Source organism: Centroberyx gerrardi, chromosome 20 (genome assembly GCF_048128805.1).
Source record: "Centroberyx gerrardi isolate f3 chromosome 20, fCenGer3.hap1.cur.20231027, whole genome shotgun sequence".
In the NCBI taxonomy this organism is placed as follows: domain Eukaryota; kingdom Metazoa; phylum Chordata; class Actinopteri; order Beryciformes; family Berycidae; genus Centroberyx; species Centroberyx gerrardi.
The window spans coordinates 7,098,629-7,121,458 of NC_136016.1; the positions used below are offsets into that span (position 1 = coordinate 7,098,629).

Below are 22,830 nucleotides of genomic sequence, written 5' to 3' on the forward strand. Positions count from 1 at the left end.
GTGTAGGGCTTAGCATATGCATTGATGAAGTTGAAGTACATCGTGGCAAAACGCCTGAAAGCGAAAGTAACGTGATAACGCGCGATATCTCTTTCTCCTTTTAATATGTGACTCAATTATCCACCAGCTCGCTCACGAGACAGTAACTAATTCTACTCCTCACGGAACAAAATCAGTGCTTTACTCTCCGGGTTGCATGCTGTTGTCCAGTCTGTAGCATCATCATCTCTGGGGAGGGAAGCTGCAGCCTCTTACTACTATCCCCCAGTAAGCAGTGGCTTCACAGGTTTCACAGCGTCAACAGACTCGTCGCTGACTGAAAAAATGTCTGCTGAGAAACAAAACATGTCGACAGTCAGGAAAATAGCGCTAAGGTAAGACGCCAGGTTATGGGTTATCAAATTCACGATGCTGTACAGTGCAAGTTAGCACTGTAGCTAGCTAGTAATACATGCTAACGTCGCGACCGTTGTTGTCAGCTGTCAGCAAACGGTGCATAGCGACAAGGCGCTAAATAGTTTGCACCTTACACCAACAGAAGTGCTCAGTCAAAACCATCAATTAACATGTGAATGTAGGGGGTTAGCGAGCAATATCTTATTGCCATGACGATGCTAATCACAGCTAGCGGAAGAGGGTGGGTACATCACATGATTGAGAGACAAGAGTCATCGGTATCTACACGTGTAATTATCCTTAATAATCCTTAATATTTATAATGGGTTATTATAATTAAGTAACGTTACGTGGAAATGGGGTTGTCTGTGTGAAAACATGCGACAAGCCTCTGCATTCAATCTGTAAAGTGATGAAGGAAATTGGCTGGCGTAAGGCAAACTTTATCCTCCTTAGCTACATTAGGAAGTTATAGATCAGTAATGACAGTTAACGTGACAGGACGGTATTTTTCTAGAGAGTAGAAAGCTTTTTAACATTTATCTATGTTTTTATTGATCACTTGTTCAAAATTACAGGTGCTGTGAACATAAAAACACCGCATATCACTTAATTGAAATTGCATAAAATACGTTAAGTTACGTAAACTTGGAAAACATAACGGAAAATTAGCATAAATACAATGAATGAATAATATAAATACATTTAAAAAAAATACTCATTGGAATGGTATCCGGGGTCTTGCAATAAAAACATTATCATGTGTTTTAACACAATGTCAGTTTTCTTATTTACAATAATGTTGGTCTTTAGCAACCCTTAACAATTAAATGTTTTTAAAGTGCTGACAGGACAAGGTAGCGCCTTGTTTACATCGACAATCTGCTGGAACGTATTTGCATAACTTTGAATGAACGTGCTCTTTTGCTGCGTTCAAGTTACACCGGAAAAAATACCGTTATGACTTACAGGTTCATAGTCACGACTTGGAAGTGTTCACGCTGTCGAACTCGTTTGAAGCAGTTAAGACGACACTGTTGAAGTTTTCTGTACATTTTGTTTGCTCTTGGTGATAATTATTCTTCTCAGCCTTTTCACACTTAACACACCTGCACTTGGTGAGCGGTACACTTGAGTTTATGCTTTACAGCTAACCAAACATTGCAGTGTTAAACACAAACGAAAAATCAACAAGTATTTGTTCCCTGCCACTGCAGTTTAAAAGTTGTAAACACAAAATGCATGCTATGAAAATTGTACATTTTGTTCGTTTTATTTGAAATGAGTATATCACTCCCTACAGTTAACTGCACTTATTTCCCTTTTTGGTTGCGTTCAGAAGTCAGGAAGTCACTGGGTCCCTCTGTCCATCGCCAAACTCCAGTAGTTTTTACCACCTAATCTAGCGTCTTTCCCATTTGACTGGAACGCAGCATTTAAAGACCTAAAATAGTTGGAAGGTGTGTAGCCAATCACAGCCAAGAAAATACTGAGGACCACCCACTTCCTGCACTAGCCAATCAGTGTCGACTAAGGGGCAGCGACAGTTCCGTAGGAAATTGTAGTTGAAAAGCACGTTGCTTTAGCTAAGAGGGGGAAGTTCTTGACCATTCAATCGTCAGGCTAGGAAGCACAGTATTCTGTCAGTATGCCAACTGCAAGGTAAGATCAAAATGATAATAGCCTCTAATGGTGCCACACTTTTTTTCAGGGAACAGTCATACATGACTGGCAAACAACACATGAGTGTTGTTTGCCAAATCTACTGTCAGTACTGTCAGTCTTCCTTTGGGTGGATGGACACTGCAAGATTGTTTGCAGATAACCACCTCTAAGAAAACCTGTGATGTGAGACCTTCAGCGTGATTTTCTAAGTTTGTCCAGGGGTGGTTTAATTGAGTCAGGATCTTATTGTGCATCCATCCTGTTTTAGATTATTTAAAAGCCAGGCTCTTGCACAACAGACTCTTCCTTTCTTTCAGTGTTCTGAACCAGCTATAGACTGCCTTCAAAATCCTGTCTTTTTTTGAAAGTTGGTTAATAGATAGTGAAGAGAAGACTTGAGTCCGTTGTCAAGAGCAGACTTTGACCACTATGATTCCACGCTGTTGAGGAAAGTTTTCAGATAAAGGAATCGTGGGGAAAAATGCAGTTAACTAGATAAAGCTATCAACAGAATATCATTTTCCTACTTTTTTGGGTCAGCCCCTTGCTTATGCTTGAATGCATAATCTTAAATACACTGACACGTGTCTTAAAGCTGTTGAGTGACACATGAACTACACATGTTTGTACATGAGAATTATAGTACACTGGTTTTGTTCAGTGGATGAAAATGCATAATTTTGGTCTTTACAGTGTGCCGAAAGGTTTGCTTATACTTTGATTGATGTCCATTTAATGGGGGGAAAAAGAGACACACATTCTTTGGCAGCTTAAATTTCACTGCACAATACACTCAATGCAAGTTCTAGAGTAATCTCTCCCAAATTCTTTTAAATTAATTCATCATATGCTCAATAATGAGTTCAGAACAGTTATTGTATGTGTGTAGCCTAAATCTAGAATCCTGCTCCTCCACTGTAGCCTGTGCTTAGTTTCTCATGTGCTGCACACGTGTTGACCATAGAGAGGAGCTCAGGTAACATGGGTATCACCACATCTCAAAGTTTCAGTGATAATAAAAAAATAAAAAAATCCAGTAACAGGTGATATATTACAATGGTTTATTTGTCTCCCCTGTTCCTACAATAGAGTGGGAGTTTGGACTCTGAAAGAAATGAATACTACAATGCGCTTTTGTCTCCCCCACAGTGAAAACACGCTTTTTGGGATGGGCAATCCCTTGCTTGACATTTCAGCTGTTGTGGACAAGGACTTCCTTGACAAGTAAGTCTAAGCAGCTCTAAACGCAGCCCCTTGTCTCACTAGTATCATCACAATTCTGTGTTCTGTCTGACCAACAAAATACCCAATGTCTCACAAAGGTTCATTTTTTTCCCTAAAAGGTATGGCCTGAAGCCCAATGACCAGATCCTCGCTGAAGAACAACACAAAGCCTTGTGAGTAAAAACATCACTAGCACACTACATGCTTTAGCAGTCTCGGGCTAAGTGTTAAAATTGTGTGGGACCAAATAAGGGATCCACCAGTCATTCATACCCCACTACTAGCATCTTGACACAGTAAGCAGTGCTCAAAATAGCAAAGACATAAATCAGTTCTCAGTAACTGGGGAGCTGCATTGGAGGCTCAGAACATGACACACCCACATGTCTCCCATGCTGCATCTGTCGCTGCTCGAATCAACTCGAAGAACAGCCATTCACTACTGCTTCTGGCTAAATAGTACCTCTATAGCTTTATTAGCTGCATGGAAGCGGTAGACACAGAATATATTTTGCATTGGTATTATTGTTATTATTAACCTTATTTATCCAAGGAAGCATTTTGCTGAGCACGCACACTCTTTTTTCAGCAGCCACCCGCTTCACATTGCAAGCGGATGCTACAGTAACATTATAGCCTTCCTCGAAACCGCGGTTGCATTGCCCTGAACATGTCTATGATATTTACTTTTTTTAATTAGAAGTTGAATTTGTTTTGATTGTTTTTGAGATCTACACATAGCACTCTGATCGAGAAAAAATTATGTGGAGATTTAAAATGTAAACAACAGAAAGATCTAATTAAAAAAACAACAACAAAAAACAAGCCTCAATTACTGACTGACTCTTGACTTGTACTGTATACCACCCTCCTGCCACTATTTGATAAAATACAGATGGCTTTTCAGGGAATTTGTCAGTGTTAATTTTGGTACAGAGGTTAAAGTGCATCTGTATCTTAGATGGTGGTGAGAGAGAGGTGTTTGTATTTTCTTTGAAGACTCAATGACTATATGTTTTTTGCCATTCATAAGCAAATCACATGTTCCACACTTGGGATGTGCAAAAGTCTATTTTGTGAGAATCAAGTGTTTGTCTTATCTGATGTGTTCCAAACAAAACACAATTAATTTATAAAAGACATGAGTATCTGGAGCTAGGCACTGGAAAAGTTGTGCACTGCATATACAGCAACATTTAGGTTTTTTTTTGTTCTGGGCAAACTGAGCAATTTACGTTTTAAGTCAACCACAAGACTCTCCAACAATTTGAATATTCATCAATTTGAATATTTTGTTATTCTGGCATATCCTTATTCCATCTGGTACTTGGTGCTGTAAAATAGAGTCTGGGCGTAAAATCTCTTTGAAAAGGATCAGCTTTGTTTCCCAGAGAGACACAATACATGAATAAATATGATCAGGCAGTCAGGTTATGGAGTAAGTTTTACTCCATGGCCCCATTGAGCACACTGGTTTTTGTTTCATGGCTCTAACATGAATGGTTGCAGATATCCTAGTGGATGGACACATGGAAACACAGTCAGACACACACACACACACACACACACACACACACACACACAACTAACACAACACATATCTGAACATGGAATGTAATTAAGTTCAAACCACATAAGATGCAAAACGCTGACTGTGAAACACTGCATTCCTGACAATGAAGCCTGTGTACTTTGCACTCAGAAAACTGTTGTTTGGTGAATTTCTATTAGATGGGTATTCACTATCAGCAGAGCAGGTTCATGTCTTGATAACATTACATATTAGAGCCTTGCCCTGGTGTTGGCTTACTGATGTTCAGTACAGCACATGCTGATTGAACAATCTCAGGTTTGAGAAGTAATATGAATTGCGGTTTAGGGTGGATTTAACTTTTTTACGTTATAAGCACTATAAATTATAAAGCAGTAATGAATGAACAATGACACATCGGTACTCCAGATCATCTGTAACATACAACAGGCTACCTCGTCAGGTCTTGTTACATGACAAAGGGACACACGTGACCTTGGGCGGGCAGCAGCGGCGCAAAGCAGCATCATCAGCAATGTTGTTCTCCTCCACCACAAAGGCAGCGGTGTTATCTTTGGCCCCACAGACACCGTTCCCGCCACATACTGTACAAGGTCAGGGCAGGATTAACACGGGGCTTTGCTGCTTAATTCCCAGCACTATGCATTTCAGTGCACGTCCCCTCCACTGCCCCCCCATACACACACCTAACCGTAATGTCTGTCACTTTATATCTCAATCTACATGCTAATATGGCATCTCGTGGCATGCTTTGTCATAGTTTAGTACAAGCAGAATTGACTCGTTTTAATGCATTGTGCACTATTGAAAGTATGGCAGTCGTAGTTATTAATAATAGCGCATTGAGCTTGAGGTGCTACAGCTTTTATATGAGCCATTGTTGTTCCATTGATGATGTTGGTGAAACCCAAACGTTTTCGCAGACCATCAAGTGCAAAGTCACTCATTCACAAGGTTATTGATCCAAGGCTGAAGAACTTGGCTGAAGCGTTGTGATAAATAACATCATAACTAAAAAGGCCACAACAGGCTTAGAAGTGTAGTCAGTAACCCTGTTGTGCTTCTGAATCTACAGAGTGTAGCGCTATTCATTTTTTTCCCATCGCCCTAGTGGGACGGATATCATTGGATGCAGTGCACTGTGGCCATGTCTGAATTCAATTATCTGGTCACTGCAGAGCCCATATAATCCTGTTGTGGGCTGAGAAATTGCCTAGTGTACAGTAGAAACCATCAACTTCCCTGTAAGTCCTGGCTAGGGACTTACCATATATTTTCCTGAGTAAGCCTACAACTTAGTCTTTTAGTGCCTTTTCACTGAGTTTCAACTGGGTTTCAAGTTAAGGTTAATTACTACATGTAATTCAAGACCCATTACCTTACTGTTTGTTTTTACTGTGAAAGCTATTGTAGGACCTAGTTTGCTGAAAAGAGAGGTGGTAACATCTCAAGTAAATGCATAAATCATGCAGTTCAATCTCAGCCACAGTGCACATAATACATCTGACTGCTAGACTCACATACCCTTGACCTTATTACTCTATCCTCCATATAAGGCAGCGTTTTCTCAAGGCTGTCTTGCTTGCGGCACTGTTTCTCATATTCATACAGTGACTACAACATGGTGGCATGTGAATGATGTTGCAGCAAATGCTGATATCATACTATCAGTCTTACTGAGACAATATTGTCGCAGTGGTTAGTGAGATGCAGATAAAAGATGGCTTCAAGTAGATGCTGGTTTGTCTGAGGAAGTTGGAGCCTTTTGAAAATGGGGTATACGAAACCAACTTAACCTAAGCACTGCCTACAACTTCCTCCCTACATTACACTAAATTGCTGTGTTTCACAGACCAATATTGATCTAATACTGTAGGTCTTCCTTATGCACCAGTGTGAGTTGAACAACTGGTTCTTGGTTGAGATTGAATACTGAATATACAAGTTGGTTATATGGTTGTTTGCCTTACAGTCAATGCTGCCATCATGTGGCTTAAAATATAACTTTGTTGCAGGGTAGGTTATTTCCTGAATAAATTTGCCTTGTTTTGACATAAATGGTTTTGTGCTTAATATTGTCCTCACTAAACATTGTCTTTATTAGACAGATAGAATCTGAGTCTGGTTTAGTCTGAGACTGGAATAGTCAGGTTTATTATTATTCACAGATGCATTGTCATCTCATTTTATTCGCTTTTTCGTTTTATTACTGTAATTTGAATATAGACCAATAAGATGTTTATTGCCGTTTAGCAGGTATTTAGTTAGTAGGTTGGTGGATATTTTACCATTACTATTATCTATTTTCTTGAATTACAGAAGAATAGGTTGTGTACTGGTTATGTCCAGCAGGGGGCAACAAAAGCCTGCTGTTTTTTCCCCATGAGTCTCCATAAGAAACATGTCAACATAATGAAAACACGCCTCTTTCTGCAGGAGATTATAATGTGGGCAAATGCACGTTTCATTTCAGGATAACTAGGCATTACAGGTTGTTTAGAGTCACACCGCACTTCATATTATATCATCCACTCAGACCCTCTTGGGCTAGTTAACCATATCATATTAGGCCTAATGATTATTAGTGTGTCAGATGAGTGAATCATTGTTACAGTGTATTGCCACCTCCAAGGGGCTGTCGAGGGGGAAAAAAGTTCAAAAAAAAAAAAAAAGCAGCAGGCTCTTGAATATTAGGCCTGTTCAAACATTTGTTTTATGACTCCCTCTGTCCAATGATAATTAATTGTTTACTTTCTCATCTCGGGATGATGGCGTGACTCTTTTCAGAGGTTGTTTGCTCACAGCAATTAAGTTCATCAGTGCTCATCCCCCCTCCTCGCCCCCCCTCTGTCCCCCCCCTCTCTTTTTCTCTCTTTCTCTGTGCTAAATGCAGATTAGCGGCGTCACAATCGCATCCAGAATGAGAGTAAACTCCTCATTATGCCGTGTGACCCACTGCTGCATGAATAATTCAGGGCTGCAGTGTTAGTGGCTGGCTGTTATTAGCATTCCGGATGGGAAAGGAGAGAGAGAGAAAGACAGAGAGAGAGAGAGTGGGAGAGAGAGAGAGAGGGTGGGAGGCTCATATCACTGACGGGGCTGACTCAGGGGGATCAGTGCTGGATTGAGACACACATCACACACACATCATCACACGACACGGGAGATCAGTGGAGGTGCCTCTCCGCTCACACACCCCGCTGTCTGTGTACATCTTACACACCCCTGCTGCTGCCGTGCAGTTCAATCTGCTTACTGGGAGGAAAACAACAAAGGCCCCTCTCGCTGAGTACATGCTAAACACTCTGGCTCCTGGGTCTGTGTGTGTGATAGATTCTGCTCTGTAAACACACTTGACTCCCTTCGCTCTACCCCTCTGTCTTTTTTTTTTTTTAATATAACGAAGCGAATCGTGAGTGCTAGAAACCCCCAGCGGAGCTATCCTGGTGTGTTGGGAGGAGAAACAGGCTTGTTTGTGTGTCTATGTGTGTGTGTGTGTGTGCGTGTGTGTGCTCACATGCAAGTGTGCATGCAAGGCTGCATGTGCCTTCCATGGTGCCACTTCACTGGATGCACTCACGCTTGACTGAGTGTGTAGACACATTACAGCCCCCCCCCTCTCTCTTCTTCCTACTTCCCAGCCCCCTTGTCTGTTGCTGAGGCTGAGTGCTGTACTACAGTACTTAAACTCACCTCTGCTGGCCCTCTGGGGTCAGTACATCCGGCTCCCCTGCCGCTGAGGGCAAAGGTCACGGGCCCACATCCATCAGCCGACCTCTGAGCCAAAGAGAAAGAGCAGAGATTAATGGCACTCAGCTGGTAATTGAGACATCAGAAACATGTTCAGCCGCCAACCACTGCTCTTGATGTTTTATTGATATGCATGAATCCGACAATTTAGGGCACTTGCATAAATCTGACGCGCTCAACAGGGCTGTACTCAGCTGTAAGAAATGCGAATAGACCTTGTGAATTATGAAACAGAAAAATACACTACTTCTCAAATAATAATAAAAATAAATACATCTCTAGCGGGATTAGGCCCATATCTTGTTCCGCTGTCGTTTTTGATGGAAGTAGGCTGGCGTGCTGCGATTCAGGATGATTGCTCTGTATTAAAAGCATTCATGCTGCATCATGAGAGATGGCTGATGCAATCACAATTAAGGCTTGTTGCCGGAGCTGTAAATGCCTCCCTCTTGTTGACAGCAGCTGCCAGCAGGTGGTGCCAGAAGGAAACATCACAAGTCAAGGGGGTGTAACAAACATAATCCACATCTCTGTGCATGTGGGCGGTTTCTCTCTCTCTCTTCCCCCCCCCCCCCCCCCCCCCCCCCCTTCCCTTGAACGTGTTTTATAATTAAAATGTGGGCGTCTCAGCCGGTACATACAGCGTGTTCAGAAAGCATGCTCAGGGCTATTTTTAGTCATCTTTGAACCCCAGCCACACAGGAAAAGCCACTGATGGCAGCCCTCATACATGTAGGCTAGTTAGTATACTATCTGTGGTGATCATTTCTCCACACCTAGCCTGTGCGGGGGTAGGAGTGGGACTCCTGACTGGTGAGCAGCAACACTCCCTGTGTGTTTAAAGTTCACACTGGGCCATATGGTCCCCACAGCAGGGGGTGTTGGTGGAATTATTCACTTGGAGCATTGTGAATCACCAAGATCCTGGTATCAACCTCCAAGATGAGGGGAATGTCTCAAAGGCTTTGTGCTCAGGCTTCAAATCTCAATCCTCAGGAGAACACCAGAAGCCCCCTCCTCGCTTACACACTCTCTCTTCCCACTCTCTCTCTGTCTGTGTCCCTCTCTCTTTCTCTCTCTCTCTCTCTTTCATATACTCGCACACTCTCACACTCTCTCTCCCACATCCACACAACACAGTGTGACAAACAACGCCACCCTCTACAGCGTGAAGCCAAAAACCTGCGACATTTTAGAGGAAATAATATGAACTCATCCTCCATGACCAAATTTTCCCCCCTAATCCTTGAGTGCAGCCTAATTAAGTACAACACCAGTTCTCAGTTAATGCCAGCAAATGGGCTGCTGGATCGGCCGATTATTAAAGGGATGCACATTTGTTGTTTCTGCATTCTAATGCAATTATTCACCCATTATGACCATGTAATTGTGCACTCGTTAATTGTTCATCCAGTCTATAATGTGTAAAGGCTCGTCGTGGCTGGAGACATGCCGTTTTTGCACCGAGGGACTCGAGACGGTTTACTCTACTGGGACTGAATAAGGGATTTACCCAAATGGATTGAGATACCTGGGTGATGGTGATATCGTAATGCTTTTGTGCAAATCAACATTCATCCCTCACTGTAGTCTATTAGAGCATGTCAGAGGACGGGAACAAGGCCTCGCTCGCTGTTTGAATCATCACTCATTTGTGTTCAGTACTTTTATGCGCCTCATTCTTTGCCATCTATTCCATCCTGCCCTAATGTTCTACTGATAAGAATGTCCTATTCACTCTGCGTTCCTCATCGGTTGCTACACAGAGAGGCACTCTACAGGCATTGAATGAAAAGCACATCTATTTCTGAGGGGGAGAGCGAGCGCGGGAGAAGATAATTATTGATTTGAAATAAGAAAAGATAAGGCTCAACCTTGAGCAGCCCGGCGATAGCACACAGAACAGAATAATTAATGGGCCTGTCTTGTGTCGGGACAAGCTTTCACACTGAGACGAGCGTATTGATTTTAAACAGATAAACTGCGTAACCCTTTGTGAAGGGTTTGACAAACAATTTAATTGGGGGGAAAAACAACAATATTCCTCACCCTTTCCATCTCCCTTTCATCACGTCCCCAAGCTGTTTTTTTCCCCCTGCCTGACCTATGGAAACAATTACTGTGCATCAGGCCTTGTACTGCCTCCAGACTACCAAGAAAGGCTGGTGTAGGATGCACACACTGATTGGGGAATCTAATCATTGTAGAACCTGTCTCCACTCCAGATGCCTCTGTTGAAACTGGGATTACTGAAGCCTTTTAGCCGTATTGCCCCTTTCTACTCGTGTGTGTGTGTGTGTGTATGCGTGTGTGTGTGTGTGAGAGAGAGGGAGAGAAAGATGGATCTGCCTGTTCAAATGTACCTGCCTGCTGTAGCTGAAGCAGAGATAATTTACTGTTCTTGTACCCCCCCCCCTCTAATCCCCTAGGAGAGCAGCGAAGAAGCCCCAGTCCTCTCACTCCTTCCCTTGCCCTCCCCTGATTAGTGATAGGGGCCGTTTGATCATGTTTCCCTGCCTGTCCTTGTGATTTGTAAGCTGTTTAAACGTGAACGAGGCAATTAAATAAGGACGAACGGCGAGGAGGAGAGTGGGTGCCGCGGTGATCATTAGCGATGAATTACCCCGGTGTGCACTCAAACACTCGGGAGGACTTTCAGGCGGACCACTCCCGAGGATCCAGATCCAATCTAGCCATTGATTAACAGAGACTTGTTCTTCCTGTGAAATCACTCGATGGGGATTTTAGGGCACTCATCCGGTCTTATTGAGATAGGCTAACATCAAAGGGGAATGAAGAGGGATTGGGTAAATGGGCTCGCCTTGCCCTCCATGTAAGAGACTTAGAGGAGCAAATCTTGAATTATTGCCTCATGTAAATAATCTACTCTGCTAGTTTTTTTGGGGGGGTGAGAGAGGAACTCATGAGTCACCCAGGGCAGAGAGCACTCATAGTACTTTGGAAGTTCTCATATTTCCCTTGATGGGAAACGACGGTGGGGGCTCCTACCCCAGGAATGTAAACAACAAGATGTTCCTGACTTGTGTGATCTGCCCCGACAATTTGAATGTGTTAAACTGGAGAGATGTAGAGGTATTACGTTTGGAGTATGACTCTCAATATCCTCTGAATACAAATATTGCATTCAGTAGCCTAATTCCCCCATTAAATTTGATTTGATTTAATCTGAATAAATAAGTGCCTCCATTAGTCACAAATTGGAAGGTATGAAATTGAAAAATAACACAGTGCCCCTAGTTAAGAGTGACATTTAAACGGAGTGTCAGGGGCAGTCTCTTGTAAAGCACGTTACATAACGGAGGCTGTCCATACATAAGTGGAATGCATGGCATAGTTGGAATTGCTCTTCCATTGAACAACACCAGCCAGTTTTAAAAGCGTAGGTTACTGGTAGAGGACATTTTGTTCAAAACAATTTCTTTTTCTCCACTCCCTCCCTTCACATAGTGAGCTTAGACCGCAGTAGATGGAAAGGGATTTTCTCTCCCTAAATGGCCAAGGGGGCCGTTTACGGTGTCACTACTATGGGATCACATGATGTTTGAGGGTGTAAAGGTCTCGAGGCAGCTGCTCCTTTTCGGATGGGATTTTCGAGGCGTCCAAGAGCAGGGCCCCATGCTGTCTGCACTGAAAGGTGGAGCAAATACTTCTAGGAAGGAAAAAAAAAAAAGCTGAAATCCTCAGAAGCTGTGTGTCTATTTGAAATGGGTTCTGGAGTCCCTCGGCTGCCTTCATGTTATAAACACCCACAGTGCTCAAATTCTTCCTTTGTCAATGAGTCATAACAGGTGTCTCAGGAAGGATTTTTTTTCCCGGTTAGCATATTTTCCACTTGCATGGAAAGTTTTTTTTCTTTATTAGGAACATTCTGCCCTGGGTAGACCCCTTGCCTTGAGACATGATATGCAGACTTTCTTTGAAGCAGTAAAGGTTACTTTCACACTTCTTCAAAATTCAGCCATGCCTAGTTAAACCAGGTGGTGTTGAAGTATTGAACACCTCTAGCTGACATATGTTGGTAAGCCATGATGCACTTTGCATACAAATTACCCCTTTCTGAAGTAAACATATAGGCCACAGAAAATAAGTCCCCAGTGTTAAAATGGACACGACTATTTACAGGTTCAACCCTGCCATTCAAGCCTACTCAACCAAACTAGGAACCTTTGACCCCTGCAAATGTTTTGTTTTGTCCTTTTAAAAGCAAAGGCATCGGCACTGTGTGTAGTATGGACTTTACATAACCAGCACCCCTTGGGATTATGCTTGGGCATTTTCTGAACAACTCCTCTGACTCAGTTCATTTAAGGTGGAATTACACATAAAACCAGTGGGAATGCTATGGTGTACCTTGAACCATTTACCATGTCATTGGAATTTTTTTTCCCTGATGTAAATACACTTTCAAATGGACAGTTTTCAATTTACTGTTGGAAAAAAAATGCGAAGGACCTCCTAATGTGGCACATAATCTTGACTGCAGTTAGGTCAATTTCCTTAGCCGGGTGGACACGTTTATATAGCCAGCCCTCTGGGAGGCTGTTTGTGTGAACGATGTGGAGAATACACATTATTCATGTTCTCAGCTCCCCAGATAAAGACTCTATCTCACAGCATAGCTTAGGCTTTGCATCATGTTACGCCTAAGCATGGAATATCCACAGCTATTGAAGTTTGCGATGGTAGCATGATGGAAAAATACAAAAATGATAGAAGTATCTACAGTATTACACTGTAAACCCAAGGGTATTCCAGCGGTTTATGTTTGAAAACTCAGCAATTGTTTACTCCCCGTTCCCCAACGCCGTCTCTGTTTTCTTGACTTATTGTGTTTAGTCTGTTACAGTCATTCTAAATCTTGCATTATGGTTCAGACATCAAACATTTAATCAGATGTGGTCGCTCCCTAAACAAGTTATCCTGGCTATGAGTTTTTGTACACAAGGCAAACTGTAAAGCCTGTTTTTTAATCGTCTGAAAACATCACCTATGAAATGGAAAATAAAAGATGCCTATCTACCAAAGTGATTGCAAGAGTCTTTTCTTTAGTGCAGGCATGGCATTTGAGGGAACAGTTCAAATTCTCTCATAAATGACTTTCACTGCTCATCTTGCTTTAATACTGTATGGCTAACTACAACCATGTGGAGACAATGTTCCTTTTTTGCTTTTATCAAGCTGACATTTAGGCCTTAAGTGCCTCTTTTAAACCCCAGCAACTTTTGTGGTGGAGTATCCCATTTAACAAAATCCAGTGTGTCCTATCCTTGCTATTTTTTTTTTTTGTATCTTTTCAAGTTTCTACAAACAACTTTCACCTGGGATGTCACAGTTGCAGCATGGTAAAAATGTTTAGCCCACCTCTTTCAGGTTTATTATACTGTAGAGTTAATACACTGCTGACTTCTTCACAAGCAATAAAACATGGAGTGTTTGAGAATAGGCCTGATGACTTGACTCATAATAAATGGTAATTTTGAAATTGAAAGGTAATTAGAGAAAGAAAAGACTATAGCTACTTGTCACCTCCAGTTTCCCCTTTTAAGACCTCCTCTTAACACATTACTGAATCTATTCTGCAGATCTTATTAAATGCCAATTAAGTATGATCTCATTTATTGTTCTTCATAAACGCAAGATCCAAAACAAACCTTTTTTTTTTTCTTTGGGAGGTCTCTTTGAAAATGTTGACATCACTCTTATGAAGGTCCCTTAAATAACACTTTCCCATTCTGTGTTTACAGCTGGTCTTCCACTGTGCCTTTACAGCCACTCCCTATGGACCTCTTATTGACTAAGTGGTGTTGCCCAGCAATCTTTAATCACACTTTGCTGCTTTGCATGTTCTAATGTGACGAGCTGTTGAGAGCAGATATACTCATTGTTGCTGGGCCATGTTACAAGGTGGTTGTATCTGGTGGCTCAGCTAGGGCTTCAATTATTAGCTCTGGATGTGGATTTCCTGTTTACTAACTCTGTGGCATATGGTTAACCTTCAATGATGTCTGTCCTGACAACTCTCATATTGTACCTCCGTGTATTTCAGGTTTCAAGAAATTGTCAAGAAGAACAAAGTTGAATACCATGCTGGTGGTTCCACCCAGAACTCAGTGAAAATTGCCCAGGTTAGTCTTTTCTGGCCTTCTGAAGTGTGCCTGAATGTGTTTTGAATGTACAGTAGTATGCCTGTAACCTTAGATTTGTCAGCTAGGCAGCCCTGGGAATACAGAGCATAGCTGCACGGCACATTGACATATTACAGTTTTAGGCAGTGCAAATTCATCAGACCTGCCACGGAAAGAGAAAGGGGGGGGGGGGGGAATTCATAATATTTGCAATGTTATCTAGTTGGCCTAATTTCCTGAGACATATCAAACATCAATTAGGGAGAATTACAAGTAGATGCAATTAACATGTCATAACAAATTATATCAAACAAACGCTGATCTTCTCCCTGGCTGTTAGACAGATTTGAGCATCTAAAAGAAATTGGTGATTGTCCAAATCTAAAATGGCAATCTAAACTCAAGAAGATTATTCACTGAATCCTTTTTTATACTGACTGCAATAAGTCTGTAAATTTGACATGCAGTGATTAGCTGCTGATAAGGCTTTGGTCTGCTCACAATAAACAAAGAAAAAGCATCCAGCTGAAAAATAATTCTCTTCCAAGGAGAAATGAGTGCAGAAGCTAATTGACAGGCTGATGTTTGTGAAAACGCAGCCATTTCCTTGTGTGTGGGTTTTTGTTTGCATGTGTCAGTGCAGTGTGTAGTTTGTGTTTGTGTTTGCGTGCATGTGTGTGTGTCTATGTGTATATGTGTGTGTGTTTAGCACGAGAGATACAGAGGGAGAGGGAAAGGAAGGCAGGCAGGCAGGCCCTCAGGCTGCCAGCATCTCCATGCTTTGGAGACAGTAAACATCCTTTTAAAAGAGACGCAGAGCTGTGCACCTCCATGCAAACACTCTTTAATTATGAAGATCAGAGGCGTTTGCATAAACCTCACTCACTCAGAGACATTAACTGCCAACTTGATTTTATTCTTTGAGCAACCCCCCCCCCCCCCCCCCTCCTTCCAAAATGTTAAATCCTATATGTGCTTGATGCAGTTGGATTTTGGAAACGGGTGGGCTCCCTCTACCCACTTGAGTCGGTTTGAGGCAATTACAACCTTGAAATTTCTGATCGCAAATTTTTCAACGCAGATTATTTCCACCCTCTTGTCGCTGCAGTAGTCGACGCCATAAATTCAGTCCGGTCTGCCTCTTCAGTTAAGACATAGACCTTGACAAGGAGTTTTCATGTTTTATTTAAGAAGACATTGAAGGCACATGCCCCAAGGTATGTACCGACTCCCTTGTGAAATCAGATGGGGAAGGAGATTTTTTTTTTTTTGTTGTTCGCTGCCATCGCTGGAGAAAGAGCCCTCATGTCCTCTGTGGCCTTTGAGAAGCATTCACTCAACTAAATTGGTCTCATAATGGCATGGCGGACCCAAGTCAAACGGTATTCTACTCTGTTTATTTGGTTATTTACCCCCTTCAGAGAGAAGATGTCGAGCTGATTCTGAAATACTCAAGATAACAAGAGTGTTTTCGTCCCACACCCAGAAGTCTCAGAAACATTTTCTGTCAATATATACCTTGAAGCACTGGCTTTTCCACATTTCACTTTCAGGTTATGGTGTTCTTTTAAGAAAAATGTATAATGCATAACTGGCTCCCAGATTATCACATTGTAGCACCTGCAATATGTGAAACTTCAAACCCAGCTGTATTGTGGAAGCTGAACCTTCAAACACGAATGATATGCACTGCAGCACTGAATCCACATCAAAGGGCCTAGTGACTAAATGAGATGCTCGATCCAGGGCAGGTTTGCTCAGGAGCACCATCGCCGCTGGAAGAGAGAAGTGTTCAGAGGCTTTGCACAGGAATCGCTGCGCACGCTGGGAAAACCCAGGGTGTGGGAGGATCAATGCCTTGCCAGTAGAGCACTCCTTTCTCCAAAACCCAACTGCTTCATTGGAGGCTGTAATAGGTTAAATACTCCCGCTTCATCTGAGTTTAGATTGCTGCACCATCAAGGAAAACCTAAACCTCGGATTTAAGCAGATGCAGAATCAATGGTAATTGGATTTGGTAAAATGAGAATTGACCAAACCGAAGCTTAGATGGATAAGTATTGTTTTCCTCTAACTACTGTCTCTGCCCCGCTCTTTGATCGAGATCATTTGTTGCAGTCGTCAATTGGTTGTACTCAGTGCTATCTTTAGCAGCGGGACTTTTTTTTTTTTTTTTTTTTATTCTCATGTGTTATGGCTCCAGTCACTACTTATCCATATTCAAAGCACACATTGTGACACACTAGAAGTCCCACGGTAGACGTGTCAACACATTTGTACTTCCTTAGCTGTGCACCACTGCACCTCAATAAGCGTTAGATCTTGTTTGGATCAAGCCAGCGAAGTTGCAAGCTTGTATGCAGAGCTCTCCGGCTCTGATTCTTTAGAAACACGGAATGATAGAAGCGGGTTGGAGGTTGTTGCCTCTGCCTGGGCTTCAACAACACCATGCCCTGAAGGGGCATCCTGCATAAAGGCTCACCTACCGGAGCTAGCAGGGCTGTAAGGTAACAAACACCAGCCCTCTGTCGCATGCTCACACACAGCCTCGTACATCAAAGGCCTCCGCACAGATAGGGTGAGGTGGGAAACAACAATCATATTTTTCAGTCATTTACACAGTTGAGGGGAAAAATTGTGGTCTTTCCGGGCATGTGATCCTGCCAGGCATGCATGGTGTTTATCACAGGTGACAGAATTGGTGGGGGGAGTCAGTTGACTGGAGGGCTGTATCAAGAAGCACAGTCAATTCATTTAGACAGAACATCAAAGTCCCCCAACAGCTCCTTAGGGCCCAGAGATTGAAGTCTGTGAGCATAGACAGGCTCATAGGGAGTTATTGCTGCTACCAGGGAGCTAGATTATACTGTGAATGCAAATGGCATGCCTCTTGTAAACCGTGCGTTTTCATTATGATCCTCACAAATCAACAGCATTGACATATTTCATTTCTTTGCGCTATAAGCGTACTTTGTACCCCCCCACCCCCATTCACTAAAGGGACAAATTGCTCTGTGTAAGTGCACTAGCTGTGAACTTGCCACAAAAAGTTATGATTAAGTATGTTCCCTTTCTTTATTTAGGTTTTGTGTGATGTTTGGAGTCTGCATCATCAATTCACTATGATGTCTTAATTATTGTTTAGAATGTAAAGGCTTTTGAAATATCTCCCCGTCTCTGTTATGGTTATGATGCCTGTTTAACATTTCCTCAGACTTTGTCAATCGTGGAAGGGGTGAATGGGGCCCAGGCTTGGATGTTAGCTCGGAGCTCTTAATTGGAAACGCATGTGCGCCGTACTGTTGAAAGTTCTATTTAAAAAACAGAAAAATCCCACAGCTCTACTTGACTTCGAAACGGTCCTCACCAGCTCATATTTTGTAGGGATACTTAAACTGGGTTTGATGTCTCATTGTAGGCATTGACTTATTTCTTGGGGTGAAAATATTCCATGACCTAATGTTTGGCTTTACAGCTCGTTTTGTTAAATAAATAAAGAAAAGCAACTTGCCTCCATTTGAATGGACTAAATGAAGAAATGCCTATGTCTGGTACCACTTAGAGAAAGGAGGACAGTTAAGGAAAAAGAGTAGAGCTTTTGTGTTCAAACTATGCGGTCGAGCTTTCAGGAGGATGTGCTTACACATTAAAAAAAGCCATTCACATTTTTTACTGTTGGTTTACTGTTTATTGCTTGCATTCTTTTCACACTTTATGATCCGTGTTTAGGCAAATATTCTTTGCCTGTAAGGAGATTCGAAGGGCGTTTGAGACCTTCAATGCTTGAGCCTCTGGGACCTCCAGAACAGCTTTGAATTTTTTGTTTTGTTTTGTTTTTTGATCGTATTGAGTGTGTGTATGCGAGCAGTGCTTGTAGTTGTATAGATCTCAGTGCAGCTGTGCTGAAATGAGCATGCTAATGACTGATTAAAACCTGAACCCTGGTGAGCCTTTGAGTTTCACACCACAGAAATCAAGCCTCTCAAGTACACGCCTGTTGTTAAAGCAGAGCCTCTTGTTTGTTTTAAGACAGGTTAATTGCGGCACCGCCGTTAGCACCAGCTTTGAGCTGTTTTATGGCGCCCAGGTCTAGCCTATTCTTCCCCATTACTAAGCAGTGGAAGGTCACAGTCTATTAAGCTGCGTACGAGATACACGGAAGCAAATGCATTTTTTTTTTTTTTTTTTCATTCCCACCTCCACTCCTCCTCGACATTCCAGGTGTGCAAACGTGCACTCGAGGAGGCCTCCATTGTTTTCCCCTGCACAAGCGGCGGAAGAAAAGAACGCCTCATTCGCTTTGATGAGCGATGTGTTCATGCGTGGGCTTCAATGTCACCCGCCATGAGGCAGCTGTGAAGTCGCAGCTCATGTCTGCGTTGCCATTTACTCAATGATGAAGTGGGGAGATCTCTGTTGGTTCCACCCCCCCCCCCCCGCTCCCCCGCCACCCCCCCCCCCCACCCCACCCCACCCCACCCCACACACACGCACATGCATACATACATACAGTACACACACCTTTTTGAGCAAGTGATCCTCCCATCGCAACTATATTGTGACTGTATGTCACAGCTAATACCAGCGTGCGTTAAATCTCAGTCTCTGTGATCACAACGATAAAGGTTGACTCGGCGATTATGCAAGACTTTGTCATCAGAGGGATTTGTTAACAGCTGATGGCCCCGCAGAGTGGCGCCTTCTTTCTTGTGTTTCCTCGAATTTGACTTTCATATAAAAATAATTTTGTTTGATTTCATTTTCCTCCCAGTTGCACGAGATTCGTGTTGCTCCGGCGAGAAATGGCACAGATCGTTGTATAGGTGACATATTACCATCCCTGTTGAAGTTAATTTGCCGTCAAATTTGCGACTTAATTTAAGCCGCCAAAGGGAAGACGTGGGGAGTAGATTGTAACTCATAAGTATGCATTGGAAAGAGTGTTGATTAACATTGAGGGCTCGGGAGACAGACACACTCAATGTGTATCATCTGGCCTCAGAGGCTGGCAGTGGAATTGAATGTGATGTCTTGCATAACGTGTCCTTGCTTTAAGTCCTTGGTTCTAGGCTCAGGAAGAAAGGCTGTACCATTGGCCGGCTTGCTTTTGTTTTGGCTGTTGTACACTTGCCCGGGCTCCGGGCTAGTTCTGAGTGAAATCTGAAAGGACTTGTGAAACAGACAGTCGTGTACATATCTGGCAGCATTCTCATGTCAAATTACGGAATGATATCTCACACAGGGCACTTGGTACGCCTGCCACGTTGCTTTATTCTGCAGTTAAGTGCAGGGACTTGTATGGTTGGTGTTCAGGCAATGAAGAAAAGAATTATCTGCTGACATGGGTCAAGTAACTGATGAATGAAAGGATGATTGTGCATTTTACACAACTGTTCTACATTTCCTTGTGATTATTGAACGTGTGCCCCTCATATTCCCTCTGCAGAATGACTGTGGCAGTAGTATTTATTTGGCACATTCTCAGCATGCTCCCGCTCTTGTGGTTGAAGTGTTGCATAGCAACTAAGAAAAACAGCTTTAAATATTTTGGTTAAAAAGATTTTAAGAAAATACAGAACAGCCTGCAATTACTGTTCATTTCTCCCAAGTTCATAAGTTTAAGAAGCTCTAATATTGTGCAACATAATAATAGAAATACCAAGTTATATAGCTAGTTATATATATATACAGCTATATTTTGCTGTGTAACATTTGGAAACAGTATTTCTAGATAGTGTGTCGCTTTGTGCCAATTCAATTCAGTCATACATTGTTAGGATATCTATAGCTATTTTATTTATTGAATAAATGCTGGCAGTTATCTGCAGCTTCACTAATTCACAGCTGTTTTGAAACAAAGCTCACAGTGGTTTTCAGAGTGGAGCTTGCTTCAGTTTTCAACCCAACTGAGTATCTATGACAGGATGGAAAATGTGTAGGTGAGTGCAAATTTGAAGTGATGTGCCTCAGGAAAACGGATGGGGATGGAGCGATGGGGATGGAGGGGGCATATGGAGAGAGAAGGCTGGATGACGCACAGCAGGTGACAGACAGACACTAATAGTAATGGCTCTTATCAGTGCTTCGCTCGCTCCCTCTTTTCACATGGGCTCTGACATCCTCCTCCTACTCCACCCCCTCCATCTAGCAGGGGGTGCTGGGAGCTCGCTGGGTTGTGCAGCCCGCTCAGACGGAAAGAGCCTGCCAAACACCGGTCCCCTCACATATAAATTGCATCATTAACATCGCCTAGATTATTCCAAGCTCTCCCACCGGGTTTATGGCAGCACTGGCTCAACTTAACTATTTGACTCACTGAAGACATTCGGGTTTCTTGAGTGAGCTGTGCTCAGATGTGTGGTGAAATGCAAGCTAGCTCTATGCTCTCTTAAGGTTTTAAACAAATCCAAAGACTTCCAACGGCAAACTGTGTATGGCTTTTCACTCAGAGAGGCTTATTATATAGTCTCATGTGCTTTATTTCCTCTCTCTTGAGAGAGAAACTCAGAATAGTGAATTGTCATGCAGACCAAAGAAAGACTGTCTGCTATGAAAGGTAACGCCAAACACTGCCTGGCCTAATAATTGTCCGTTCTTTGAATTGCATTATAGAAGACGGTCAGTGATCCATCGCACCTCAGAGGGAGGTCCTTAAGCTCAATTGACATCTGCAGTGGAGCTGGATGGAGCTTGCTCCTCAGATCAGTTGGCAATTAACTCTGTAATTACTAGCCGAGGTCAGGGTTAAGCTCTGAGTTAAAGGTTGGAGCAGCAAACATTTTTATATGATCCTCTTACTCTATTATCCTTCCTCACAGCTACAAGGTTTTACCTCAGGGGGAGAATACATTACATAAAGCCCCTTGGCAATTACTCCTCAATGATTATCCTCATGCTATATAGTCCTTATGATTAATCTGGAATCCCCTCTGCCCCTGTCCAACCGCGGGCCTGGCTCTGCTTACCATGCAAGTTTCATTTTCACCTGAACAAATGGCTCCTTTAGACAAAAAGTGCCAACCTTTTACTTTTACTGGCTGCTTGAAAAAAGAGAGGGAGAGCACAACCTCCTGCAGTAATAACAGATATCCCAACAAGGGGAAAAGGAGGGGTGGGGTCAGAGTGGTTGGTGGTGGAGGGGAGGTGGTGGTGGTGGTGGTGGTGGTGGTGGGGGGGGGGGGACGCTTAATAGTGTTGAATAAAGGAACATTTATTTTTGTGCTTCGGCCTGTAACAGCCTCAGGAAATAGCTCAGTCTCTTGATCGGGAGCAAATCCTATTAACTTACAGTGCTCTCACTCAGGGTAATGGGCTCCACCTTGAGACTTGGGAGAGCACTTTTCCCTCTGACACGCTGATACCAGTGTCTGGAGGGCTTGGCGTTGGGGAGTCTAGCACTAGGCAAAGACTAATCAAGTCAAACAATCTGCCGGGCTAGAGCAACACGAAGTGAGGATGTTGATATCCAACTAGCTCATTCAACAGGCCCCTTCACACGTTCCTAACCCAATACCAAAGGATCAGTGCACAGGATCAGTTCAAGATCAGGTTATTCGAGCCCCTGAGAATTGTAAAGCGATCCCCAAGCAGCTTTTGCTTTCTCAGGAGTGATCAGAGCTGTCGGCTCTGGTATAGGCTGCAAGAGCCAGGCCAAAGGGAACTCCTGGGGCCTCCATTCATTTCTGTCCAGCAAGGGGAGGACTGTGTCTGTGTGTGTGTGTGTGTGTGTGTGTGTGTGTGTGTGTGTGTGTGTGTGAGAAAGCGAGAAAGAGAAAGAAACTCAATTTACAGTGTGTGGGTAACCACCATCCAAAAGCCAACTTGTAGAAAAACTTCAATATCTTTTAGCGAAAACATAGGGTAACTCTAGTTTATTATTTTCTGTCAGGAATCTGATCTTTTAAAATGGCTGTAGTTAGTTTAAAGCTGCCACATACTGTAATTAGCCTACTGCGAGAACCTCAGGAGAAATGGGAGCGCTCTATCAAAGCATAACTACTCCAATTAAGAGACTGCACTGGATTGAAAATCGCCTTTGTGGGTGGCAACATATTTCTCCTCTGCTAAAAAGCAGCAAATTACTCATTTCCTCACACA

At 42.8% G+C, this 22,830-nt stretch overlaps 1 protein-coding gene across 2 annotated transcripts in view; it reads left to right on the forward strand.

The window, feature by feature from the left end:
* Positions 1-24: 24 nt before the first annotated feature.
* adkb (adenosine kinase b) overlaps positions 25-22,830 on the forward strand; it is an 83,243-nt gene continuing 60,437 nt past the window's right edge. The window contains exons 1-4 of one of the 2 annotated variants that reach the window (XM_071907713.2): positions 25-374; positions 3,211-3,285; positions 3,405-3,458; positions 14,655-14,733. In XM_071907713.2, coding sequence (XP_071763814.1) covers positions 325-374; positions 3,211-3,285; positions 3,405-3,458; positions 14,655-14,733 — 258 coding nt within the window. In that variant the 5' untranslated portion in view covers positions 25-324. Of the gene's footprint in view, positions 375-1,960; positions 2,059-3,210; positions 3,286-3,404; positions 3,459-14,654; positions 14,734-22,830 lie in introns of those variants that run through there. The other variant, XM_071907715.2, reaches the window with a different exon arrangement.